Consider the following 27259-nt stretch of genomic DNA (forward strand, 5'->3'; position numbering starts at 1 on the left):
GTAAAGAAAATAAAATAATGTATATGCAAATCAAAGGTAGGATGTAGATTTGGTTTAATAGGACTATTGTTTATCGTCTGATTTGTCTCAAGCAGTTATATTTCTTACAGGTTTTAAGGTATTGAACATTACGTAAAGCATCTAATATGCATTAAAAATGCTGTGTCATCGTGTTGTCATTTTTTAACGTCATGTCTCATACAAGGTGGCACGGAGGCTTATATGATGAGTACTTGATGAGTTTCCTCCAGTTTCCTCCCACAGTCCAAAGACATACAGATTAGGTTAATAAGAGTCCCAATTTGCCCATAGTGTGTCTGTGCGTCTGCGATGAATTGGCACCCCTTCCAGGATGTACCACCTCATGCCCTAAGTCTTCTGGGATGGTCTTCAGGACCCCCACACCCTTTATACAGGTTAAAGCCGTATAAATAATGAGTGAATGAATAGGTAACTTGCAGAAGGATTTGATGTTGGTTTTTCTGCTGCTCCCGGGTAGGGGTCGACACACCATGCGGTCCGCACATATAAGCTTGGCACAGATTTTATGCCGGATGCCCTTCCTGAAACAACACTCCTATTTTATCCGGGCTTAGGGCCGGCACTGCATCAAGTGACTGGGGTTTGGGTACTGGCTGAGAATTGAACCCGTGCCTTCCGCATGGTACGCAAAAGACCCACCACTGAGCCACCAGTGCCACTTTTATATATATATATATATATATATATATATATATATATATATATATAGAGAGAGAGAGAGAGAGAGAGAGAGAGAGAGAGAGAGAATGAATTAATATTATATTGGGTAAGTAATTGTTGATATGTGAAAAAAGAAAAGTAAGCTTATAATTTTAGTGGCAATTCACATATCACCACACTGATTTCAAGATCAATTTAAAAAAATTATCTAAACTGGTTGATCGGCCAGTGACCAGAATTGGCTGGTTTTCAGTTTGATTGTATGTGACCGGTGATCGGCCTCAGATGTGACTGATTCTGAACCGAGCGCAGAAACTTCTGAGTGGAACAACAGAAATGTGTATTTATTGTCTTACATTGTCTAAAAAAAAAATGGCCAGTCACAAAACACCTCATGCGCAAATGTGGCCATGGCAGCTCAGTTGTTGGAATTCTTTCCTCAGCTCTTCAGCAATAGGGGTTTAAACCTTGCATCTGGATTGTGTGTGTAGATTCAAGATTCAAAGAACTTTATTAATACCAGAGGGAAAGTGCTTAGAGTTTGCATGCTTTTCCAATGCTCATGGGGTTCTTTAGTGAAACTCCAGTTCAACTTCCCTTCTCCAAGTGTCCTGCAATAAGTTAGCACGCCATCCAGGGTGTGTGCCACTTTGTACTCTAAATCTCCCTTTACAACCCCCCACCCCACCCCACACTCACACAAACGCACAACCCTACAAACCATATCAGTCATGGAAAATAAATTAATTAATAAGAAAATTTTTTTAAAAATATAATATCTAGCACAACTACTTACATTTTAGATTAATAAAGCAGACAGATGGAATGTACAAGTATAAATAGATAGATGACTATATGTGTGCATACAATATATATTTATTTTTTAGAATAGAAGACTTAAATACATGCATTGAGAATATATATATTAAAATTTTGTTCTGATAATTCTAAAATGTATAACATGACTTATACATTTGCCCTTATTTTTATTTTGTGAAACAAAGAAAAATAATTAAAAATAAACATGAATTTCTATAAAACATTTTTGAGTCTAGTACAATTTCAGAATTCTGTATGTTTAAAAAAATTTTTTAAAGCTGTTAATTGCATTATTCGGATTAAAGGAATAAATCAAAATATAAAAGAAGGAAGATGGTTAGACTGTTATATGCATAGAGAAATGAACTGTTCTGCAAAGTCTCACAATCGTTTGTAAAAATAAACAATAGTAATAACTTCCCAAATTATTCATCGGCATTCATCCGAGCATGGAGCTGCTTGATGGTGAGTAGAGAGATGTAGCGCTCAATAAAATGTTCATGTGTGGCTCCTGGTAGGTCTTATTCCCTCCATGATTATAGCAATGATGTGGCAAAGCTCCCTCGCCTGAGTGGGTTAAAAAAAAACATAAATATATACAAAACATGGGAAAAAAAGATGCAGCATGTATCAGTCTAAGTAGTTTGTGTACAAGATGTCAGATTTTGTACCTGCTTCAGATAAATAATGATGGTGTTAACACAAGATGGGTTGCCAAATTTGATCTCTATTGCTGGCATTTTTTCCTTCTTAGGTTTGACAGAGCGCAAGGACTGGAGCTCATCCATCGGAATTGTTAAGGCTGGCACCTGCAAATTAAACAGGAATAAAAATGTCTGTCACATTAAGAACACACTCATAAATATGAGGTTTACATAAAAAAGATGCATAGCTGATACCTGTTTCTGAGGGTGAAGGATGTTGATCCTTTCATGATTGATTGCCACCACACAGGGTGACGGACAGTCTTTGTGGCTGACTTTCTGAGCAATGAATACGTTTGAACCGAAGAGATGCAGTGAACTGAGAGTTTCTGAAAAAAAAAGGGGAAAAAATGAAAAAATGTTCCTGTGCATAAACACAAATACTGGTAAAGATATTGTGAAAATATTGTCACACTCCTAAAAAATAAATATATGAATAAATAAAAAGTTCTGATACGATCTTACAATTCCGTGTGATACTACAGTAAGTCACCTAAGCTGGTAAAAACAGATGACATCAAATGACCATAATCTATTAAACACATTAATAATTATTATGCACAATTAATAATGGCAATCGCAGCGCTCTGTGAAAATATCAAGAGGACATACTACTGTACAGCAAAGTTGAGCGTTGAGACACATGCATTTAGGTCTGTGCTTTTCTTGCAAAAGTCAGGATGCAACACACGGCATCTTGCACACTTTTTTAATGACCTCTTTCACGGCTGCACACTTGGCTCAGCCATTCTTACACTTTTACAGCATGTAGAGTTAATGTTTAGGAGAGAGTGCAACAAAAACAAGGATCAAAGAACAGTTTTATTATCCCCCTGAATGCTTAATGCTAAGGAAGGTTAGTTATTTCAGTATCATTTTAGCTCAAACGTATTTAAAATTGGCGCTAATGCAGCCCTAGTTCCTACAGTATAGATCATTCCTTCTCACCCACCTGCCCTGCACATTATAGTGTTTTCTCATACCTGATGTAGTTCCATCCAGCAGATAATTAACAACCCTTTTTGAATTGAAGTGGGACACTAAATACAAAAATGTGCAGGATATGGGATCCTCCAGGACTGCTGCTATAAGATTAGAGTTTATTTGGCTAAGTGGAATGCCTGGTGGGGCAGGGGTAGCTCAGTGATTAAGGCATTAGACTACAGTTCTGAAGGGTTCAGGTTCAAATCCCACAACCACCAAGTTGTCCTTAAACAAGGCCCTCAAGTAGATGAGATCAAAATGTAAGTCGCTCCTGGTAATTGTGTCTGCTAAATGTACATGGTCCATGAAGAAAATTCAACTAAGGTTGGTCAGGTTTCGAACACTTGGCCTACACTGACACGTCAAAGTTTGTCAACCTAACGTTCCTGCGACTTGGCCGACGCCAATGTGTTGATAAATGTGATTAAAACAATTCACTCACTGATGAAGCGTGTTTTAGCCTCAGCAGGCGTGACGTTTGTAATGAGGGAAAACTGTCTCAGTGTGGCACTCTGCAGATTTTGGTCACTGGCACTGATTCCATCCATATGAGGAAAATACTGCTTTAGCTCTTGCCTAAATGGGTTCAAGAAATTCATAAACTTTTTAGTTTTGAGATTAGTCAACGAATAATATTGTCTCTGTTACTAAATCTTACTGTGTAGGTGGTTGTTTGAATCCCAGAGCGAGGTGCTGAAGCGCAGCCAACTCCGCCACCTGCTGCTGAAGCGTAGAGCTGCTGCCAGACAGGAGGAATTTCCCACTCAGATAATCACACTGGATCTAAGAGGAAGAACAGCTCAGTGATGTACTCGTCTTTATGATAACAGTTACAGCAAAGTTCCACGTTTAAGCATTGTTTAAAAGTTTGCATCTTTTTGAGTGTGTGTGTGTGTATGAAAAAGTAGGGTTTTTTATTTCAATAGCTATGTGGAATTCTCAGTTGGTCAGATGATGACGATTAATAAGTGGCACGGTGGCTTAGTGGTTAGTACAGTCGCCTTGCACCTCAAGGTCCCGGGTTTAATTCCCGCACAATGTACAGTCTGTACAAAAATGGGAATAAATACAAATGATCACCATTGGCCTTCACTAACCTACAGAAGCTCCTAGATGGGTGGATTTACTGTGTGTAATGGATTGTCCACATAAATGGGTGTAAAATATATTTTTGATGAAATTTTCTGTTTTCTGCCATGGAAAAGTTCTCTGAAAGTATTTTTTTCCGTGGTTCATTTGTAACATGCCAAGTTTTTATTTTCTTGTTGTATCCCACGAAATGAGACATACAGTAATGGTGTATTTTATGCTGTATGCTAAGTACATTTATGAAGTTGAAACAAGCTCAACCTCTCCAGAACTGTTAATGGGATCAGTAAAGCATCTCTCTGGGCCAGGGGTAGCTCAGTGGTTAAGGCATTGGACTACGGTTTGGAAGATCCCAGGTTCAAACCCCACAACCACCAAGTTGCCACTGTTGGGCCCTTGAGCAAGGCCCTTAACCCTCAACTGCTCAGATGTATAATAAAGTAAAAATGTAAGTCGCTCTGGATAAGAGCGTCTGCCAAATGCCTAAATGTAAATGTAAATCTCTCATTAAATCTAAAATCAAATCATTAAGCTAAAATGGGCATAAAAAGATATTAATCCTCTGGAGGGTGCTTTAAAAACATGATGACTTTTTTAAGCTTTTTTTGGCTTGTTTATTTTAGTAGCCTATAATTTAAAAGTACGGTGTGCAAACTTTTGACTTAATTCTGTAATGTTCCACAAAACAATTAAATAATGAATACTACACATTAAAATGTAAGAGAATGTGACAATACCAGATGGTAATGAAACTCGACATAGAGGTCGTTCTCAAAATGCAGAGGATATTTCCAGATGAGACGATGGAACGAGAGGGAGATTGAGCCATCATCCAGCAGGAAGTCGAACACGTACTCATCTGGGTGGATGGGACGCACCTGTGCATCTAAAAGGAGAAGAGTTGCGGTGTGAGTGAGTTCATAACAACAGAAGACAAGGAATGTGGTTGAAAGAAGAAATGAAAACACAAGAGTGCCTTAATGGAAAGATTTCACACAGTGATAAAGTGCGGTGCGTGTGTGCTTCCAGTCTGTGGAGTGATTTTAGGGTCAGTGCGGTCGTGTAATACACTGCAGGACTACATACTGTGTAGAAAAGCTAAATGTTAATACACATGAAAGGAAGATACGGGGAGGGAGTTTGAGAGAAGGCTGTATTTACCCTGTCCACGGGTGGCAAGGATGGAAAATTCGTTCACCTCAGCTGGATTACTCACACCCATCTCTGTGCAAATGTCTTTCACAACCTCATTCGCCACCTACACACACACACACACACACAATCAACATGCATATATTTCACCCATGTATCATCATTGCTTTGAATGTGTTATTTTTGCAAAGGTTAAAGCAAACTTACACTGAAGCTGCGAACTTTGCATGGAAACTCTACTTCACCCGGGAGCAGGATTGGCAACCGCCGGGTGGTCCGACCTGCCTATATAGAAAAAATACAGACATGCATATACAGAATATATTGTTCATTATGTAAATGTTTTTAACCCTTAGTGTTAGTTTAGTGTAGAAGATGTTTAATATGTAAGTGCTATGTTTAGCGGCTTGAAAAAACCTCACATGGTCATATTTTGATATTAAACATTTTAAACAGTGAGACTAATTAGAAAAAGGTTTGAATTTAATATGGAGCATAAAGATTAGACTTTGGAGCAATGGAAAAAGGCCTGATGGGTTTACATTGACTCTATTCCGAGCGATGGGTGCATCAGGGTAAAAAGGGAAAAGCATGAAATGATGAACCCATCATGCATAGTGCCACTGTGCCACCTCTGGAGGCAGTGTTATGATGATGATACTTTTTAATGTGGTCAGGAAATAATGCATCCCCATAGTGTTTTGTTAAAATATAATAATGTATGTTCTCTTAAAACAGCCACAGCAACATCCTATGGGTTTTCCCAAACCGCCACGCCTATAAGGAGTGGACATGGCAATATGCTTAGATGATTACAACTTACCAAAATGGCTTCCATCTCCACTGGAGAAGGAACATATCTGCGTCCTCCATAGGTGAGTGAATGTTTGAGATTATTCTCACACACATGAGACTTCTCTAAACACACATAAAATATACACATGGTCATCACTCACTCTCACTCATTGCCTATACCGCTTTATCCTGACTTAGGGTATGAGGCGGGGTACACCCTGGACAGGGTGCCAATCCATCACAGGGAACACACACCGGGCAATTTGGGAACGCCAATTAGCCTAATCTACAGGTCTCTGGACTGTGGGAGAAAACCCTCCAAGCACAGATGGTTACTGAGCCCGGCCGGGAATTGAACCCAGACCCTGGAGGTCCAAGGTGACAAGTGCCTTATGGTTATCATTGTTTCAAAAATAACTCCTCAGTATCATAGTACAGTACTACTACGAGGGCTGTTCATGTCAAACCAGGACTTTTGAGCAGAATAACAGAACAAAGTTATGAAAGTAAAAACTGTTTTCTCTGTTCACCACGATTAGACTGCATGCTTCACATCGGAAATGCTGGCCTCCCAGGAACTTCCTTAACTCACTAAATGTTCCCTGAAACGACGCTGCTCCGAGCCACCTCGGCTGGGATCCTCATTCACGGACATACAGCCTTCTTTAAAACGTTTGCACCGTTCTAATGTTTTACTGCAGCTACATGTGCTATTACTGTGTTATCTGTAAATGTTAAAATCAGTTTTATGCCATCACGCACAAGAAATGTCATCGCAAGTCCCAGTTTGACTTGATCACCCTTCGTAGAGATGTATAATTAAGCAGATCTCTCTGCATAACTAAGCATTCTATCAAAGATGAACTCTGTACCTCGGAAAGGATGGTTGGAGTCCTGATTGCAGCTCTTTAGATGGCGTAACACATACGGCAACAATGTAGAGGAACAGGGGAAGAAGCCAGCGATCAGGTTAAGCAGAAGCCAGCCAAGTGCACAGCTCTCCCTGTGTTAGAACAAATCATGGAGTTATGTTAGTTTGGACACCATGCCACGTCTAGTATAAAATACACTTAGTTTAAAATGCCTATTATTAAAGCACATACTTGTGTGGATTGTTGGTGGTCTGTTTGATGATCTGGCAGTAGATCTCATCCCGGAGGAACTCCTTCTCTTTCCCAAGCTGAGTAAATTACATCTCACATAGTCAGGGGAGGAACATGACACATTTTCTGATTTTTGAATTCTCTAGTATGCACAAACGAAGTGCTGACTAATACAAAAGTCACCTGTAGTATAAAATTGGCACACTTTCCTTCTGTCTGGTCTTTCTTTAAAGGCTGGTCAGTCATGAACTGCATCAAATCTGCACAAGAAATGTGTTTTCTGGTGAAAAACCTACAGTGGTATACAGCCAGACCTATACGCATTTGGTCTCTGCACACCAGCACACTGTATTTAAAATTAAACACTTAATATATATGGGCAAAGTCAAGATTTGATTTTAAGGGTTTGACAAAAGACAATTCAGGAAATACAGTCAGTTTGATTACCCACGCATTTTAGAGCGTATAAATAATGCAACAAATGAACATAATTATAAATATAATGATTGCCCGTAATACTTTAGTCAGTGACTGCCTGGAATCAGCCTGGAAAGTCTGGAACCCATGGACATTTCCTCCCTCCAGATGCTCTGGCAGGCCTTTATTGCAGCTGCTTTCAGTTGTTGCTTGTTTGTGGGTCTTTCTGCCTTCAGTAATTGAAAAGTATGCTCTATTGGGTCGAGAGCAGATGACCGACTTGGCCAGTGAAGAATATTCCATTTCTTTGCCTTGGGTAGCTTTCACTACATGTTTTGAGTCATTATCCATCTCCAATATAAAATTGTGTCCCATCAGTTTTACACAATTGGGCTAAATTGGAGCACATAGTATATTTCTATACACTTAAGATTTCATTCTGCTACTTTTACCAGCAGTCAGGTCATTAATAAACACTAGTGACCTGGTACTGTATGACCTTGGCAGTCATACACACTTATAGTCTTCCAGTCCTTTCTTTTTAAGAATGTTCCAGTTCCATTATTTCAACTGTCTCTTTGATGGCTTTAGTCTCTTTTTTCCACCTAGTGATGGACACCTTCACTTGCATAGACACCTCATGTTTGCATGAACAGCTACCAAATGCAAATGTAACACTCAGAATCACCTCCAGGCCTTTCATCTGCTTGATTAGTCAGGATGTAATGAGGGAACAGACCACACCTGGCCTGCTGCTTGTCAGCCATTTGTTCCATTATTTATGAGCCCCCAAAATGTGTGTGTGTATGTGTGTGTGTGTGTGTGTGTGTGTGTGTGTGAAAATGGCTGTAATTCCTGAATGGTTATTGCCCCATCCCTATGAATTAAAGCTGAACATCTTGATTGTCACTCATATTTAGTGTTTCATTTCAAATCCAATGTGGTGTACAGACACCAAATGCCAAAAACTTTTAATTTTCATTCCAAAATGTATGGGCCTTAGACTAAATACAAGTATAATGGTTTGTGTGTTCACTTACGTATAAAAGACTGAACACCCAGATTGGTGAGCTCGTTGTCTTCATACAGGATTAGAGACTCATTGATAGGCTCCTGAGAGAGAAAATTACAGTAAATGTGTGAGTACATCATTCCAGTTTTATAAGCATTAGTATATTATTGAATATGCATGAAAGACATACATACCGCTGTGTATTGCACCATCTGTTCAAGCCCTCTTACTCCATTGGGCTGGCCTCTTTCATTTGGCCTAACAGAAGGAGAGAATTTCTCAGCTCATTGTTCATGTTTTAAGAATTTAGCCCACGTGATGCAAATTTTACCTAAATACCACAGTGCTGTTCAACTCTGAAGTGTAATGTATATGAAGGTTTAATTAATTCTCCAAAACAATTACTAAAACATTTATATTAATGTGCTTGTTCTAATGCATCATAATAATAATAAAAAAAAGAGCTTACACAGACACTTGCATGGCAGACGTTGTGCAAAATCTAAGATTGCTGTTAAAGAACTATTATTAAAAGAAAAGAATATGTATAACCAAATGCTGATGTAGCGAAGAAAGATTTTTATTATTATGTTTGTCAGCAAATTGTAAAGTTCAGTAACCGGTGAAGAATCTTCAGATTCACAAGATGTTTTCACATTTAGGCATTTGGCAGACGCTCAGAGCGAATTACATTTTTATCTCATTATACTTGGCAACTTGGTGGTTGTGGGGTTTGAACCTGGGATCTTCTGAACCGTAGTCCAATGATATAGTAGAGAAATAATAATAATTATAATAATAATAATTATTATTTTTATTATTATTGTTTGATTCTGTAAAAAAAAAAACTTTTAGCTAATAAAACACTTTTTATTGATTATTTTGCTGGAAAATGATCAACTTTAAAGTGGACATCAGGCTATACCATTATGATGTTGATTATTTTCCTACAAATCGCTCAGTCCTTAATCATGCAACTGCACTGTCCATAAATCATCACCCTGTGAGTAAGTTTTAAGATATTAACCTCAGAACAGCCTCTCTGAAATACTTCTTGGCAAACTCAATCATGTGGTACTGTTGGGTGTCGAACTCTGAGCTGTGTAACGACCCCACATCAAGACTGCGCTCACTGGTCACTGACTCCACACCAGTGCTGCTATAGACCGGGTGTTCGACAGGGGCCACCACCGAGGAACGAGAGGTCCGAGAGGTCTGAGAGGTCCGAGAGGTCCTCGTGCTTTTTTTTCTCTCAATCTGTCGGACAATGGACATGCTGTGGTAATCTGGAGGTGCAGAAGGTTGAGTGATGTCTACTGGGAATAGACCAGATCTGCCTCCGGTTGAGCCAAACTTCCATCCTGCAGAGGCAAGGAAAAAAATGATTAAGTGCAATATATAACCATGTGACATTCATCTACAAGGAAATGAAGAACTCACCATCCTGGAGGCCATCCATTTGCAGTAGTTTAATGACATCACCTCTCTGGAAACTAAGCAGGCTCTTGTCATCTGTCACATAGCTCTTTAGAGCAATAACATACTCTGAATCCTGAAGAGAAAAAGTTGCAAAGAAGCATGATTTAAAACCACAAGCAGTTGTTTAATTGACTATATACCACAGCTGTCTTAAATACTTTTTATGATGGATTGATTGTTTTATAAAACAGTATTGCATATACAAGACAAGTCTATATTGAGGAACTCATTCTAATAAGATTCTCTGGTAACAAGTGACACTTTCCATTAATAATCCCAAAATGTAAGCCACAGTGAAGTCTTCCTTGAGAAGATGGTGATTTATCATTTTTGGGAAGCAGTTTTAAGAGTCAGTGCTTTATACACGTAGACAAGTCTGACTTACGGAAATGTGTTCGGGTCAGTGGGTGGTCAAAGAGCATGACAGAATATTCAAGGTAATTAAAAATTCATTAAATCACCAAACATTTCTTTCATAAATCCAAAATGGCTCGTGTTGGTAAAATACTGTCAAAATGTCTAGGCAGAATGACATGGTATAATGTGACAGGTTGTATGGCATTTTGGTCCAAACAAGTATTATTATTTTTTTAAATATTATTTTCCTATACATATCGAAACTCCCTGCAGTATTTACCCCTTAGTGCAATGTTTGCAGCTTTTGTTTAGTGCTGTCTGAATTTAAAGTTAATACTCTGTATACTCTGGAGCGTGCATGTTTTTACCCATAATTCACTGTAAATAGTGCAACTCAAAATGCATATCTGTTTCATTCAGCTTGATATTTACTTGTCAAAATGACTCCGGAGTGACCAACTTCATGAATTTATTGAAGTGTTTATTAAAGCGACAGTAAGTAAATATGATGTATTTACTGAGCCATTTCAGTCTGGTGCTGGTTCACTGGTACCCCATACCAAGAAAGGGAGAATGAGGAAGCACATGGTGCTAGAACTTGACTTTTTATGCAGGTAGCACTAATGCTTGAAAACTGTTGTAGATAAAATTTAAATATAGATGACGGTGCTTACTTTGGAGAACTAATCAGAAAGCATTTTATTCTAAATGTGTTTAACAAACATAGAATGCAAGAGATTATAATCCTTATCTCTCTCTCTCTCTCTCTCTCTCTCGCGGTTTCTGTTTCTCTCTCTCATTGTTTTTGCACTGTACAACACTCCTTAAAATTAGTTTCACGTTTCATGAAAAATATATTGGCGTGTCAACTTTGCATTAGCACTCTGTGATGAAGGACTGTACATTCGTTGGCACAAAAAGACGGATGTGGATTGAGCACCTTAGTCAGCTCTTTGAGGAAGAGGCGCACAACTTGAGTTATCTGAGGGGCTTTTGGAGAGTTTAGCTGCAGCTCGTCACTTTTCAGGCTGATTAAAACGGACTCAGCACCCTTCTGCTCCACAGACAACATTTCTGCATAGCTGTGTGAACAAGAAAATTTTCAATAAACTAAATGAAAAAAAAAACAAACCAAACCATGTTTTCATCGTGTTTTAAAAGTGTGTGTTACTTAAACTTTACGGTACCTGTAACTCCGGAGCAGTTTGAGGTGTTTTGGGTTGATGCCTGATGCCCTGACTATCCGCAGTATTTTGATGCCACGATGTGAAACACCAAGAATCTGATTATCGCCTCCATTTCGACCCTGACGCAATAAGACACACAGTACACGTGGATTGGCAGTGTCAATTTGTGACATTTAATTTGTGCTGATTTGAAAAACATATAAACTTATTTACATTGACAGGGAAGAGGCGTGTAAAATAATTTGCCCAGTTGTCTCTGGCTGCCATGACAACCCTCTTCTTCATGCCGTCATCCTGCACAGTACTGATGCTTGTTCCGACGTGGAATTGTGCTGTTCATAAACAGAAAAGCAAGCAGATAGAGACCAGGGTCAGATGAGCAATTTTTAGAATAATTACAGCAGACTGAGGTGTGACTTGATTAAATTCCTACCAAGCAAATCTTTCATTTTGCGCCGCTCTTCACGTGAAATTCGCAAACAGGCATCCGAGTAGGTGTCTCTCATGATCTAGAGTTCATGAAGAATCGTTACAGGGGAAGACAAAAAAGGAAAAAAAAAGCCATTCTTTTGAAGTTGGCTTTTTGTAAAAATGTAGCTTTTAGAAATACCACAAGGAGATACCCTGGAGGTAAACGTCTGCATCGTGCCAAAAGACAGGATGTTTTAACCCTTTCAGTCTCCAGATGTCCAGATTTGACCAGAATTTGGTTTATACTATTTCCATCCATCTAGAAACCTCAGTAGTCCAACTAGGGACCAAAGGGACCAGGGTTGACCATTGTATTTGTTCCCATTTTATGACCGTGGTAGTACCTTTAGTTAAAATTTACACAGTACGGGCAATTTGGGAACACCAATTAGCCTAATTTGCATGTCACTGGACTGTAGGAACCTGAAAACCTACCAAGCAACCTCAATGCACACAGACCCCAAGGTGGAAATCAAACCCACTAAACCCCTATTCAGCCATATACAGTGGGGCAAAAAAGTATTTAGTCAGCCACCAATTGTGCAAGTTGTCCCACTTAAAAAGATGAGAGAGGCCTGTAATTTTCATCATAGGTACTGTATACCTCAGCTATGAGAGACAAAATAAGAAAAAAAAACCCCAGAAAATCACATTTTAGGATTTTAAATAAATTTATTTGCAAATTATAGTGAAAAACAAGTATTTGGTCAATAACAAAATTTAGTTGGGATCATTGTCATGCCATAGTTGAGGTATACCTATGATGGAAATTAGAGGCCTCTCTCATCTTTTTAAGTGAAAGAACTTGCACAATTGCTGGCTGACTAAATACTTTTTTGTCCCACTGTAATATTTAATAGTTACAGTAGGCCATACACAAACTTTTGACCTTTTACATTTTTTTTTTCGTTGTAAGGCATTACATCTTTGTTACTTACCTGCTCACACAGTAAATTGAGTATATATGGGTGAGTGAACTTCTCTCTGGGGTAGAACAACTAAATAAAAGAAAACATAGATCCAATGAGAAACATAATAAAACCAAATTATCCTTGTTTTTAAAAGCAATCCATCACTGGTGTCTTTCTGTACAGACCTCTTTTCTTAAGAAAATCTTCCCTGGCATACGTGAGTAGGAGAAGTAGACACTCGCAGAAAATTTGTGTAGCTGGGAGTGAACACTCTCCTCATTGGCCATTTTCTGATCTGAGCAGACATATGAACAGAGGTACATACTATATAATATATTTTTTACAGTTTTTTTTTTACATTAAATATAATATAAAATATAGTGCTTTATTTTTATTTGCCACAAACCAAGGAACTAAATCTGCAAGATCTGACTCACCTAGTCCTGGGGCAGCCATAGGGGGCGGAGCAGGGATGTTATTTAAGAGAATTGGGGCGGGTTCTGGAGGAGGAGTGGGTGGAGCCTGAGAGCGCTGCGAGCCAAAGAGATCAGCAAGAGAGCGCTGCTTCTGTTTCATGCTGTTGGAGATGGAGCGAGGGCCAGGTTTATTAGATTGGGGTGGAGGAGCCGGAGGAGGAGGAGCCCATTGTTTCTGTCACAAAAATGTATAGGAGATGATCAGTTTTATTTTGGATGCTCCAGCTTGTCGAAACAAAACGTATAGTCAACTCAAAATGATGACATATGATTTATCCAAATATACTGTATGAGCAAGGGCAACCATATACTTACATTTATTTATTCAAATTGTTTTTGAGTGTCAATTAATTTGTTCCATTTCTATCATTATTTATTTATTTATTTTTCTTATTTCCCCCCATTTATCCTAGAAGTTGCCGAATTGGATGATTTGATTCGCAATATCTACAATGGCACCCCGTACGAGGTGCGGTTTAAAACCCTCATCCAATGAGCATTAACCCAGAACCTTAACCACCACTGCCTCACTATCATGTATTTTATTATTCATAATAAAAAAGGGCTAGTTTATTTTGAAGGCTTATGAATTTATTTATTTTATTTTTAATATGCTGCATTTCATGCATGTACAAGATAATATCATATTTTCGTTTTAAAAATATGTACACTATCAATCAAGAGTAAGTATATTATATTTTTTTACCTTCTGTGGCGAGACTGGTCCTTTTGCTTTGAGAATGGCCAGTGCCTCCTCTTTAGGGTCGCTCTTTTTCACAAAGTGCTTGGCAGGAACCCTAAGGAGTTTAAATTCCAGCCACACATGACTCTAATCCAACCTTATTCATTTTTTGACAAGAGATAAGAGCAATATAACATTGTCTTGTGCAAACAACTGCACGGGATCACATTTCTCACCTGACAGGTTCGAAGGCCTTCGGCTCTGGAGGAGGTCGGTTTTGGTACTGCCTGATTATCTCTCGAATGTTGCTGCTGGGTTCTGGTTTAGAAGGTGACAGTGGGGGAGATTCATGTTCTGCCTTTGGTGACTCTGGTGGTTTACTGGGTTGTGGAGGTGGTTTCACTTCTGTAGAAAGCACAAGGGGTAATGCATAAAAAAGATATTTTAAGATTGTTCCTTGAATTGAATGATGTAGTTACAGGACCTTCAACAAGCCACGAGTGAACACAATGTATTAAAAAGTAAAAAACATAGGGTGTTACATTACAATAAAAGCATTAAATACCATTTAAAACACGTTTATTGCATAACTGGCTCTTACCTTCTGGCTTAATTGGAGGTGGAGCTTTGGCAGGTACAGATGGTGGGGTGGCATAGATAAGTGGTTTAGCAACCTTTGGTGGGGGTTTTGGCTGAGCTTCCGAAGTTCCTGTTTTATAGAAAAATAAATTGGATAAACAACTGGTATAAATAAACTTCTTAAGGTACCACAATCATGATAAAAACTGTGAATTTCTTACCAATCTTCTGGAAGAAGGCTCTCTTCTCCTGAAAGGATTCTGGCTTTTGTGCATTGTTGTTTTCTATTGCAGACTATCCACAATATATTGAAAGGTTAAAGGTTAGGGATTTACACAGAATGATGAACTAGAAGCACATGTTAAATCGAACAGTACATACAGGCAAACATACTTGCTCTACCACTGGGAAGTTATGCTGCACAGGGGCATTGTTGGGTTTAGGTGCTGTGGCGTGAGTGGGCTCTTCCGGTGGAGTGGTTTTCTGTGTATTTTGAGCCTGTGGACGCTGCTGTTGCTGCTGCTGTTGTTTCTGCTGCTGCTGTTGCAGCTGCTTTTGCTGCTGCTGCTGTTTTTTCTGCTGTTTTTGCAGCTGCTCCTGCTGTTGTTGTTGGGACAGTGTCATTGCTTGCAATGTCATTTGCTGAGCCTGCAAGGAAGTTCATCATATCGTTAATAGAGTTACTGTATTAAAAACACCAGCTAGACCAAGAGTGTTTTCTCACCATGAGTAAAGCTTGCTGGTTGATAAAAGCTTGCTGCTGGTCAGCCAGCTGCTGGGGGTTGATGGCTGAAGAGCTGGTGGGCATTGTGGATTGTGCCATTGCACCTGGCATCACCACAGCTATGGGAATGAAAACAATGAATGTGAATATAGATGTTGGAAAAACCAATGAATCACAATTCTTTGGAAATACTGGATTCTGAGGTATCAACATGGTTTACAAGAAAACGCAGTGAAACAGAATTTTACCACACAAAAAAAAAGCCTGTAGCATTAATAATTACTGACTGACTCTCATTATCTATACAGCTTTGTCCTGTATACAGGGTCATGGGGTGCCTGGAGCCTATCCCAGGACATAAGATGGGATACATCTTGAATGGAGTGCCAATCCATCACAGGGCACACATACACATACTGTACTCACATGTTCATTTACGCTCTACGGGCAATTAGGGAATGCCAACTAGCTTAATCTGCAAGTCTTTGGAGTGTGGGAGGAAATTGAACCCATACCCTGGAGGTGCAAGGTGACAGTGCTAACCACTAAGTCACCATGATGCCATTATTTTATGCCATTATAATAATAATAATAAACTCCTTTCCTCCCCATACAGCTAAACTATATATGCAGAGAGGTGAGTACAATCACTTTATGTTACTGTACATAAGTAGACATTTCATGTATCTTTACAGATAGCAGTTTTATTAAATAATACTTTTACTCTGCTCCAAAGTACAGCAAATACCTGTACTCTTACTTAACTACATTTCTACATGGTGTTTAGTTACCTAACCACATTAGTGTGTACTATTTGAAGTGGGAATATCCCCATCTGCTGACTATTATGGATAATTGTGTGACATGCGTTTCCAATGAGACGGATCAAGAGAACAAGTATTTGACATCAGAAGAAGCTGATTGCAGATAATGATGAAAACACCACACTCAAATTTAGGAAGCAGAGAGAGGGACAGTTTTCTAAGCAAAGGGCTACTTAGAGCTAATACAAGTCCTATACTTTTGATACTTGAAGGTGAGTACTTTTACTCATGCAAATGAAGGATTAATGCTTTAGTTATATTTGTTCCATGGAATCTTTACTTTTACTCATGTACAGGATTTGTGTACGTTTCCAGCCTCTGCATATATTTTAGCACCTCTGATGTATTTGTTGTGTTTGTCAGATACTACAGTATGATAAGCACTGGTACAGAAAGCCGTACATGGCATACTTGGCATCATAGGCACTTGAGGAACTCCAGGCATCATGTTTGGCATCATCTGTGGGGCTGCATAGGCTGGCATAGCTGGATTCATGGGCATTCCTAAGTGAAAAATAACAAAATACAGCATCTAATAACTATCTAATTCAATTCCAAGCATAAAACAGTGGTTTTAGATTTGTCTGTGCAATGTAATCCACTTACCCATATTATAAGCTGGCACTGACATTGGAACTCCTGTAAAACAAAGAAAAAGTATTTTTAACTCTTACTCATGTCTACATATTTTTATAATACTACATATTTTATGTCAGTAAAATATGTAGTATTATCACAGACAAGAATTTCCATGTACTGAGGAAACAATAGAAAACCTGTTAAATTTTAACTTGTTCATAAAGGATTGCTAAGCCAATTTCCTTTTATGACTTCTCAAAGTCTCTGTGTGGAATAACTTTTAAAAGATTGCAATGGCTTCGGGAATCTTTGGAAAAGCGTAAGTAACAAGTGTATTCTTAGTCCTGTATTGAAAAAATGTGGATAAATCTACAAAGAAGCAGCTTTGTCAAAACATTCTTTTATGTCTCTCTCTCTCATGCTAATGTATTTAAAATGTTTGAATGTCTTGGTTGAATTCAACAACTGCACTTAGGCTTAAATTGATGAAAAACATTAAAAAACAAAAATGTTTTTCATGTTTTATTTAAAATACTGTTATTAAACTTGATTTATTAACAGAAATTGTGAATGACTGTATATTTTAAACCAGCCTGTATGTGTTGTGTCTTTGCCTTAATAGATATTTTGGAATGATAGATTAATAATATGCCCATAAATAGGTATTCACTTTCCATAAATGCTTTTCTGAGGTTTGAAAGACCGTTGCTATACTTAATAATTAACAACACATCCACAAGCTGAACACACAATTTGCTTATTTATGCACACTAATTAGTATTTATCTTTTGAGATCTTATTTAAAGCATAAGTATAAGACATGGTTTGAAGTAAGCGTACCTGCCCCGCTATACATGCTAGGGTGCATCCCGCCTCCTCCCCTCATCCTGCGGTTCAGCATGGCCATTCGCTCAAAGTCCTAAAGCCACATAACAGCTCATCAGTATGCTAGTATCAAAACTGAAATTAACCACAATTACTCTGTGTTATTAAAATAGCTATATGCATAATAGCTAAAGCAGCAATCACAAGAGTCCATATTGTCTGCAAAACAATTCAACACTGACAGTGGTGTGCAATTTTAGATTAAAAAACAGCACTGACTGGAGGTCCCTGATCCAGCACAGGATCAAAAAGGTCATCCACATAGGAATCCATCTTAGGTTCTCGGGATCCTAGGAGAAAAAAAAAACAACTTAAAGAAGTCTTTAATACAAAATCAAGAATTAAATGTCAAATGTATACTTTACTGTAATACTAATATTTGTCAGCTCAGTCATGCAGCTCTCATACCCCGAGATGTGTTATATTGACCGTAGGTGTCCCACTGAGCAGCTTCAGAAGGAGGCAGGCCAGGAGCTTGCATGGAGGGGGCTGGAGGGATAAAGTCATCCAAATCCGTGGAAATCATCCTGATTTTGAGTGTTCACAAAAATCAACCAAATACAGAGAAATTATACCATCAGAATATGGACTTTCAATATTCAACTAGACAGCATGTATCCAAGGTGAAAAATAGGCATGTGTTTCATTTTCAGTTTTCTTCTCCAGTCGAATTATTCATTTATATTAAAAATTGTAATTAAAATAAATTATTTACACAGTAATGCCTTAATGTAAATACAACGCACCTGTCCTCTATGTCACTGAAAAGATAATCTGAGTGGGCAGATGTTTGTCCCAAGGCACCTTCAGTCTCAGTACCAGCCAGCAGGTCCATCACATAGTCACAGCCGTTTAGGTCAGACCAGCCCTCCTCAGTGAGCAGAGACATAGACCAGCCCCGCTGAAGCTCAGGCACATTTCTGAAAAAAAGGCATTACTGCAGTTAGAATATAGTTTAGTGTTTTTAATGTAGCTTTTATCCATCCATCCATCCATCCATCCATCCATCCATCCACATGAGTAATTTCTAGTTAGGCCCCAAGTACTATGACATCAGTCCCATGTCGTCATAGTGTGTTAAGGGCCCTTTTGTTAATTGTTAGAAATTCTTACCTTGACATTCATAAGTGTATTTTAAGAAATGTAGAATGCCATCTGTTGACTTTTGGAATGAACTAAAATATTTACGGGTTACCATAAAGTGTTAATTAAGTGGATTTTAATTGCACCCTCATAAGCTTGAAATAATAAAATGTACAGCGCCATCTGTTGAATTTTGAGAAGAACTAATGATTGTTCCAATGTCAGTTACATTTTTAATGTAATTGTTACGTGATGCGTTCGCAACAAATACTGCAGACAAAAATCCTAAAAAACATCTTGATAATCTATTAATCATCTTGCGTCCCTCCAAATTATTTTTTCGCGAATATCGTCATTGTATAATCGGTAGTGTTGCCCCCTTAGAGCTTTGAGGTTAACACTTTAACTCGGAGCTTGTTCCCTGTTTGTTTGGGGATTTGCATGCTCTCCTTATGCCTGCTTGGGTTTTCTCCATGTTCTCCCATTTGCTCACTTCAAATATATGCTGGTAGTTAAATTGGCTATTCTAAATTGCCTCTCGGTGTGAATCTGTGTACTGGGCTTTGTGTTCGACTGGTATTCTGTTCAGTGTTTATTCCTGCCTCGTATTCCTCGGTTTGTCACCAGATTCACTGTTACACAATCCATTTAAAACCTGAAGATACTTTAAAAAAATCTGAAACAACCTTTTTGTGTAAAACATTTGCTTTAGTTCTGGTACAACTATTTACAGTGCCAAGGCACAGAATTAGTTGAATGGAGTCCACCTGTGTGCAATTGAAGTGTCATGTGGCCTCAATGTAAATACAGCTGTCCTCAGAGGCCTCAGAGACAATATGAATGATGATGATAAAAAAACGACCAAGAACACAAGGAAGCTATCAAAACAAGCATGGGACCAAGTTAGGGAAATGTATTATTCAGGGTTAAAAAATGCATCAACGCACTTTAAATATTTTGCAAAACACAATAGCAGCTTGGCACAGAAGCAAACAGAGTCATAAAAGCATGAGATGCACAGCTCAAAGATATGAAACACCTAGAAGGTTTAGCTAAGATGTACCTTATAAAAAGTTAAAGCATAATGCTAAAGCTACAGGATCGATTCAAAATAAAGACACGGACTTTGTTAGAATTATGCAGTTCATGCCGTGATCTGATTTAAAATGAGTGGCGATACTTGAAGATTTCTTTTCAGTAATGGCTTCCATTCAATCTAACAACTATGCAAGCTTAAACAATTGTGCCAAGTATTCAGGTGGTAAAAATCCCATTTAAGTTCATTTCTGCTTCAGGTTGTAACAGAAAACATTTGGAAAGCTCAAAGGGTAAATACTAATGCAGGGCACTGTAGGTTTACAGTACTAGAATAACATTTGTCTATGAATAGACAGAATGACCTTAGCCATTATAATTATCTGAGAATTTGTGTTTACACTCTAACACAAGAAGAAACATATAGAGGAAATGCAAGAGGCGTTGGTGACACATTATCCATTGTTTTTATGGATCAGTTGTTCCACTTGCTGAACGTTCATGGGAACGACTGCAGTGGACTCCAAGCTGCCTCAGCTGGGATCATCGTTCATTGACGTATAGCCATCTTAAATATGTTTGCACCAATTAAATATTTTACTGTGGCTCAGAGAAGTTTTTTTTGTAAATCTTAGTCAATTTTATGCCTTCATTCTTGAGGAATTTCATCACAAATCCCAGTTTGACCTGAACATTCCTTGTATGTGTGGTGCACAACTAATGTGGCGCAAAACTCCAGTAGATTTGTATTAACAAACAACTCTATAGATTTTTGTAAATAAAGTTCTACAGACCTATAGCTCAGGAGCCAGGATGCCAGTTGCTCTCCTGTGGTCCAGGACTCCACTTCTGCTGTTATCCTTTCCTCTGTGGACAAACAGTATTGTTAACATACCGCAAGCTTCAGGCATGCATTAGTTATTTAACTGCGTCACCATTCATCATTTTGCTTTATTTTCCATGAAACACAGTCTAGTGAATTCTAACCATTAAAGGTGTTGACCTCCACAACCATCTTCCCTTTTCTTTGATTGGCAGTCCATTCGAGCTGTATAGGGGGGTGTTGTCTACAGGCGGGAGATGGCAGCTGGAGAGATGTGAGAAGCTTATGCTGACACAGAGAGCGATATTCTCCCGGACCCTGGTCGGACACAAACCTGACAGATACAGGAGAATCTGTCAATAGACTGATAACGATGTGATAAAGAGAGAATTAAAGTGTGTTATAATTTAACATAAGTTGTGAATACTAGATAAGAGCAGTTCTTTAATGTGCTCTATCATTAACAAACAAAAACACTGATGGATTTTTAAATCAAATAGAATTTTCCTACAGTATTCCAGTTTATATTTATACACTTATTCTAATATGCTACTGTTGCTATAGAAACCACATGTTTACAGGGCCTTGTGCGGCAGAAGCAAAGAAGAATCAGTTAATCACTCTAATTAGGTATATTAGACATACTGTATACTCATCATTCATTTAAGATTCCATAATCCCCACTCATATAGAATACCAATAGGATCTGAGAGTAAGAACAAATATTTAGGTATATGTTTGAGTGTTGCAGTTTTATGTTACAGTACGCTGTCTGTTTCTAACAAAAAATACCATGAACATTCCCAGTGGCATCCCAAACTCACACTTTCTGTTAGAATTTCTGTTAAATTCAAACTCAAATGAATTTTTATTTATCACATATACAGTATGAGTGATAAGTGAAACGCTTACACGATCACTGATAACCTAAAACTTTTAAATAGAGTTGGAGAATATAAGAATATATTGAATAAAATAAGAGAAGAATTTTACAAATATAGGAAATTGTTCACCTGTAAAAATTTACATTATGTTCAAAAAAAAGAAAAGAATTGAAATGGAATTGGGATATAGAAACTATTTCCAGTCATGAGCAAGACAATGTGCAGAATAATGTGCAAAGTTCAAGGTTTCATGGTGTGCTTTCTGTTCAGTGCTTCAGTACTACTGAAATGGCACCATAAAGCATAACAGCACACTAATTCAAGAACAACAAAAAAAACACATGCCGCATTACCGTCATACACGACAGACTGGTGCACATACTTGAGCAGCGGTTTATCCTGTGATGGAGACGGCGTGAAGGCACTTAGACAGGACGCCAGGAGAAACCAGCCCCTCAGTGAGCCCTCCTCAACCTCACGACCCCATGTGTGAAAGGCTAGCTGAGCCAGGATCTCGTCCCTGAGTGCAGGTCTGCTTTGGCCTTTCTCCACTATGTAATTTCCTAACATCTGCTCCTGCCATCCAGTCATATCTGAGTCTCCACAGAAGCGTAGAATCTAAAGCGAAATCAATGAGAAAGTCAGTTTCTATTCATGAGTTGTTGATTTTTCTGTGATTAAGGCGGTGTTGGTACACGTGGCGTGGAAAATGTATTCTTGTTATTTTTCATTTCAGTGCAGGGGCAAGATGTAACTTGGTGAGCAGCTGTGTAATTTGAAAAAGCGATTCAGTTAGAATGAAAAGATTATCAGGAGGAGAGGCATCGTGTGCTGCTGTAATATGCAATTAATTCAGCTCTTCAGTTTCTCTTTAAAAACCAGAGTGTGTTGTTGGTGAAGTGGCACTTTTGCAATAACATCAGACTAGAATTCACTTATCAATATCTAAGTTGTAGAAATAACACAGTGGTGTGTTTGATCTTCTTGTGTGCATTTGTAGATTATTAAGCAGTCTAATATGTTTCATTATGGTCTAATCATTTTTATTGCCACAGTGCAAACTACATCTAATCTTTCTCATCTAAAGATTATTTACTGGTTGCCCTTAAGTCCAAATGCAACTATAAATTAATTATTTAATTAATTAATGTTCTATTAAAGGTAGAGGAACCAGAAAGGCAAATCTATTAAATTATACAGTAAATAAAATTTGAATAGACAGTGCTAGTATGAAACATATCACTATTCCTTGGTTTAAAATATTTAAAATGAAGTCATCAGACTTATATACTAAACTATACAATGTTCAAAGGTCTTTGACTGAATATTTAGTTCCTATTTGTTGACAATTCATGGGGCAGTTGTGGATCAGATGGCCAGCCTGAGATTCAGTGCCAGTTCCAAACCCGAGAGAAAACGGGTGGGTTTTGACCAGAAGGACATCAGGTGTTAGAAACTGTTCTAGATCTTGTGGATCAAACAATCAGATGTGGCATCTCTTAGTATAAAGGGACAAATGTTGACAGGTAATGTTTATGTTGTTTGGCTTAAATAGAATCGATCCATAAAACCGGTACAAACTGGTAGCAAGAAATGCACAACCTAGGCTAGGTTCGTAATACCTGATTAAAGTTAATAAATTAAATGCAAATGCAAATCCGATCTGACTGAAAAAAAAAATCATAATTGAGCAATTTGGTAATGTGAATGTAGTCTTAGTTGATAGAGTTTGGCATTGTGTTAGTGTAAAGAGGCATTTGACAAAAGCAGCAACAAAAGTACAATTTTGCCCCAAGCTGGATTATAAAATGCCACTGGTAGATAAAAAAAAAAAAAAGATTAATTAAATAAATAAATAGATTATAGTGAAAAAAAACAAAAACGGAATTATGAGAAACACACACCGCCAGTCAAAAGTTTGGACACACCTTCTAATTCCATGGTCTTTCCTGACTTTTATTTCCTTTTATAGTGTAAAGGAAATGCTGGAGGCATCCAAAATATTTAACAATCTCCTTTGAACAGTCGATATTGAGATGTGTCTGCTTGTACTTTGTAAAGCTTTCATAACGACTCTAATCTGAGTTGCTGTTAATTAGTGATTTTTGAGGCTGGTAACTCTAAATGATCTTTAAGTTTTGGTTGTGCTTTCCTGAGAAGGTCTTCATGAGAGCCAATTTTATCATGGTGCTTAATGAGTTTTGCAGATGCACTTGACAATACTGTTCTAGCAAGAACTGTTCCAGAACAGTCGATCTTCATGTCTTAACATAACAACTGATGTTGTTGTTGTTATTCAATTAAATAATTGCATTTGTGTTGCTTCACAGTTTTGTTCTATAATGTAGAAAATAAATCCAAACTTTTGACTGGTACTGTATATACAAGACAAATAAACTGCTGCACAAAAATAAACAAAAAAAGTAGCACAGAATTGAGTTACTGCAAATGTAAAACATATTTAAACATAGAAGAAAAAACATAGAATCCAAAATATACAGCAAGTACATGACTCTTCACTGACCAGTTTGTATATTTCCAGAGCTACGCGGGCATCTCCTGGCTCCAGTGGAGTGAGGGGTCTCTGTAGGGACTGACCCTTAGCCTGGCACCATCCATCCTGCAACAAAAGTATGTATGAGTGTCTAATCCCTGATCTACATAATAGGTACAATTATCAGCGTGAGCAAAATATATATTTTTATCTAGACAGCTTACCTTGAGTACTGTGTTGGCGTATCGGGAGAATGGATAGCTGTCAATATCAGGAGGCAAGGAGAGATAGTGCTCAGCTCTGACCTGGGGTGGAGCTACCTCTGTGACCCCTGACCCTTTTGGACGCCCTATTAAGGACGATGAAAGAAATAAGCAATTAAAAGAACATCGCTGGATAATAAAATGTGGTCCATGCGTTAAGAACACACTGATCACTTGTACCTGCTGCACTGCGCAATCGTACTGATAGATCAGCCGGGATCTCCAGCATTCCCACGTCCTAAAATATAGAATAGTAAAAACAAAAAACAGCACACACACCCCTAAGCAATTCATAATAATAATAATAATAATAATAATATTAATAAGGGCATGTAAAGCTGTAAAGAAAAGAACCCGTACCATCCCTGAATAGGTAGACTGAGATTTGACCACCTGTTTTGCTCTGGTTTTCTTGTTCTGTTCCTGTAACATCAAAGCGAAGTCAGTATTATACTAGCTAATAAACACTCAAAGGCTTTGTTATGAATAGCAAAATCCTTCTATTCTAGTCGAGTTAATCTGGGCTCTATTGTGTTTCATCTTTTCATCTTTTCACGTGAAACATTCTCTCTCGGATTCGTTTTCTTGCCTGTACACTCAACTGTGCTATTCTTGGAAACAATTTCTTTTATATGCCTGGATCATTCTTGCCCCACCCCAAATATCCAAGTCACATGGAACAAGAGTCCACAAGGCCAAGCCTAATCTAACCACCTAATCTTTGTGTATATCTATGACCTGTGTCCATAAGAAGTGTGATGATTATTTAATAAAATGTGAAAAAGTAATGCAGAAGTATAAGAATTAGGAATAATCCCCAAGCTTTGCACTCTCCCAACATTTTAGCATTTACAGTCAATCCAATAAGCATTTCTTCACTGCTTTCAGTAAAAACAAAACAATCCATGTCATAAAAATTATTCTGTATAAATAGTACAGTACATAGTGCGACGTAAATTAAAGTGACAAAAATGGGGAAGTAATAAAGAAAAAGAAAAATGATTTGGTTTATGATGGTTTCATATTATTTAGGTTGCTCATTTCAGAAACAGCCAATCCAGCCAGGACTACACAAAGGACTACAATCTGCAGTTTATGCTACAGATCAGTTGCAACCGACAACTTCTCTGACAAGTTTCTATGACCCTGATTCAGTTAACATTTCATGACATATTAACTGGATAAATTTAATATAAACTCCAGAAAAGATGAAACAGAACATACCTAACGAAACGGTGAGACACAAGAAGTTGCCAGCCGAGAAGAGCTCTTATTAGATGCAGGTAAATACATGTAACATCCTAAGAGAGAGGGTTTGAAGTCCAAATAGGAGGGGAGTGTGACAAGGTGTGTGTACAGAAAGTGAGAGAGAGGGAGAGAGAGCTGTAGCTCTCTTATTGGGAGCAAAGATGAAAGGGCATAAAGGCAAGAAAAAAATTATCCAAGCTGTCATGACACACTGGGCATGAGTAGGAAGTGCACTATCCACCCCCCCCGCCCCCCCGACATCAGTTAATTTGTCCTTACTGGAACCATAATAAAGTATACATGTACACATGTGCATAAATATACGTTTTATACTCTGGATTATAGTCACTTAATTAACTGATTTGGTTTGTTTAAATAAGTAGGGTGATTGGTTTAGCTGGAATTTTCATTTGTAAAAGCAGTATTTAGTGTGTTGCGATGCTCTGTAACAAGGAAGAAATAAACAAACCAAACTAATAGAGTATGGGAAATATTGGGCATACAGATAAAAAATATATATACTATTTATAAATATTACTATAACCTATCTTACAAATCACCAAAATACTTGGCAAGGTCATTGAAACATTTACACACGTTTCAGACCCGCTGCCTACTGTACATAAGTCTACACCCCTGAATCATTCAAGGATCCTAAATTACATTGGTGGTGTGGTTGAATTATGTGGTAAATATATAATCCATTGACAGATTTGTCATGCAATGATTTGACAGTTGACAATGGCAAGTGAGGTAAACTCATACTTTGACCCAGCTGTGGCGATATAAATCCATTTCTAGCAAATGTGACAGAAAGGTGAGGTTGGAGTTTATAACGCTGCACAGTAATAAACATAATAAACAGGTGCTGGTTGCTTAGCAACGGGAAAAACTCAGGACAGCCCATTAAGCGTCATCTTTGTGACATATGGTATGTTGTTATACACTGCCCAGCCAAAAATAAATAAATAAATAAAACAAATCACACACTGTAGTATTCCTTTGGCCCGCCTTTTTCTTTGATTATGGCAGGCGCATCATTTTGATGAGCTTATGAAATGTCAATAAAATGTATTTGCGTCCAGGGTCGCGATAATTTCTTTCTGAGATCTTGTATTTATGGTGAAAGAGTTGAAGAGCTGCATCATGTCTTTTCCATCACATCATAAAGATTCTCAATTTGACTAAGGCCTGGACTCTATTAATCCACGTGTGCAAATGATGTCTCATACTCTCTAAACCACTCTTTCACAATTTAAAGCTGATGAATCCTGGCATCGTCATTGTGGAATATGCCCGTGCCATCAGGGAAAAAATTAATCATTGATGTAAAAACCTGGTCAATCTTTATATTCAGGTCTTCAGCTGACCTCTTTATTTGGGCACATACAGTAATGTTGCTGAACCTAGACATGACCACCTGAAGCAACCCCAGATCATAACACACATGTTCGTACAGGAGACACTAGGCATGATGGGTGCATCACTTCATCTGCCT

At 38.0% G+C, this 27259-nt stretch overlaps 1 protein-coding gene across 2 annotated transcripts; it reads right to left on the bottom strand.

Moving 5' to 3' along the window:
* Window positions 1-1639: 1639 nt before the first annotated feature.
* Window positions 1640-25874, bottom strand: myo15b (myosin XVB). 2 transcript variants are annotated; one of them, XM_053511702.1, is made up of 43 exons: window positions 25738-25874; window positions 24874-24936; window positions 24694-24751; window positions 24475-24599; window positions 24281-24376; window positions 22139-22374; window positions 21037-21206; window positions 20844-20916; window positions 18678-18851; window positions 18340-18458; window positions 18151-18221; window positions 17887-17965; window positions 17074-17106; window positions 16870-16971; window positions 15644-15762; window positions 15301-15567; window positions 15141-15213; window positions 14942-15049; window positions 14577-14745; window positions 14365-14455; window positions 13620-13833; window positions 13368-13477; window positions 13210-13269; window positions 12234-12309; window positions 12014-12132; window positions 11801-11919; window positions 11554-11695; window positions 10218-10329; window positions 9805-10138; window positions 8972-9035; window positions 8806-8878; window positions 7532-7608; window positions 7349-7425; window positions 7118-7248; window positions 6274-6368; window positions 5658-5735; window positions 5460-5556; window positions 5036-5184; window positions 3868-3992; window positions 3652-3785; window positions 2421-2554; window positions 2193-2330; window positions 1640-2088 (listed from the first exon to the last, which is right to left on the bottom strand). In XM_053511702.1, the coding sequence occupies exons 2-43, from the start codon at window positions 24874-24876 to the stop codon at window positions 2020-2022; spliced, it is 4893 nt and encodes a 1630-aa protein (XP_053367677.1). In that variant the 5' UTR covers window positions 24877-24936; window positions 25738-25874; the 3' UTR covers window positions 1640-2019. The 2 variants fall into 2 exon arrangements, with proteins under 2 accessions (XP_053367677.1, XP_053367678.1); XM_053511703.1 differs by having other exon boundaries at window positions 1641-2088; window positions 15313-15567.
* Window positions 25875-27259: the final 1385 nt, after the last annotated feature.

The sequence above is a fragment of the Clarias gariepinus genome, chromosome 14 (assembly GCF_024256425.1).
Source record: "Clarias gariepinus isolate MV-2021 ecotype Netherlands chromosome 14, CGAR_prim_01v2, whole genome shotgun sequence".
Lineage (NCBI taxonomy): Eukaryota > Metazoa > Chordata > Actinopteri > Siluriformes > Clariidae > Clarias > Clarias gariepinus.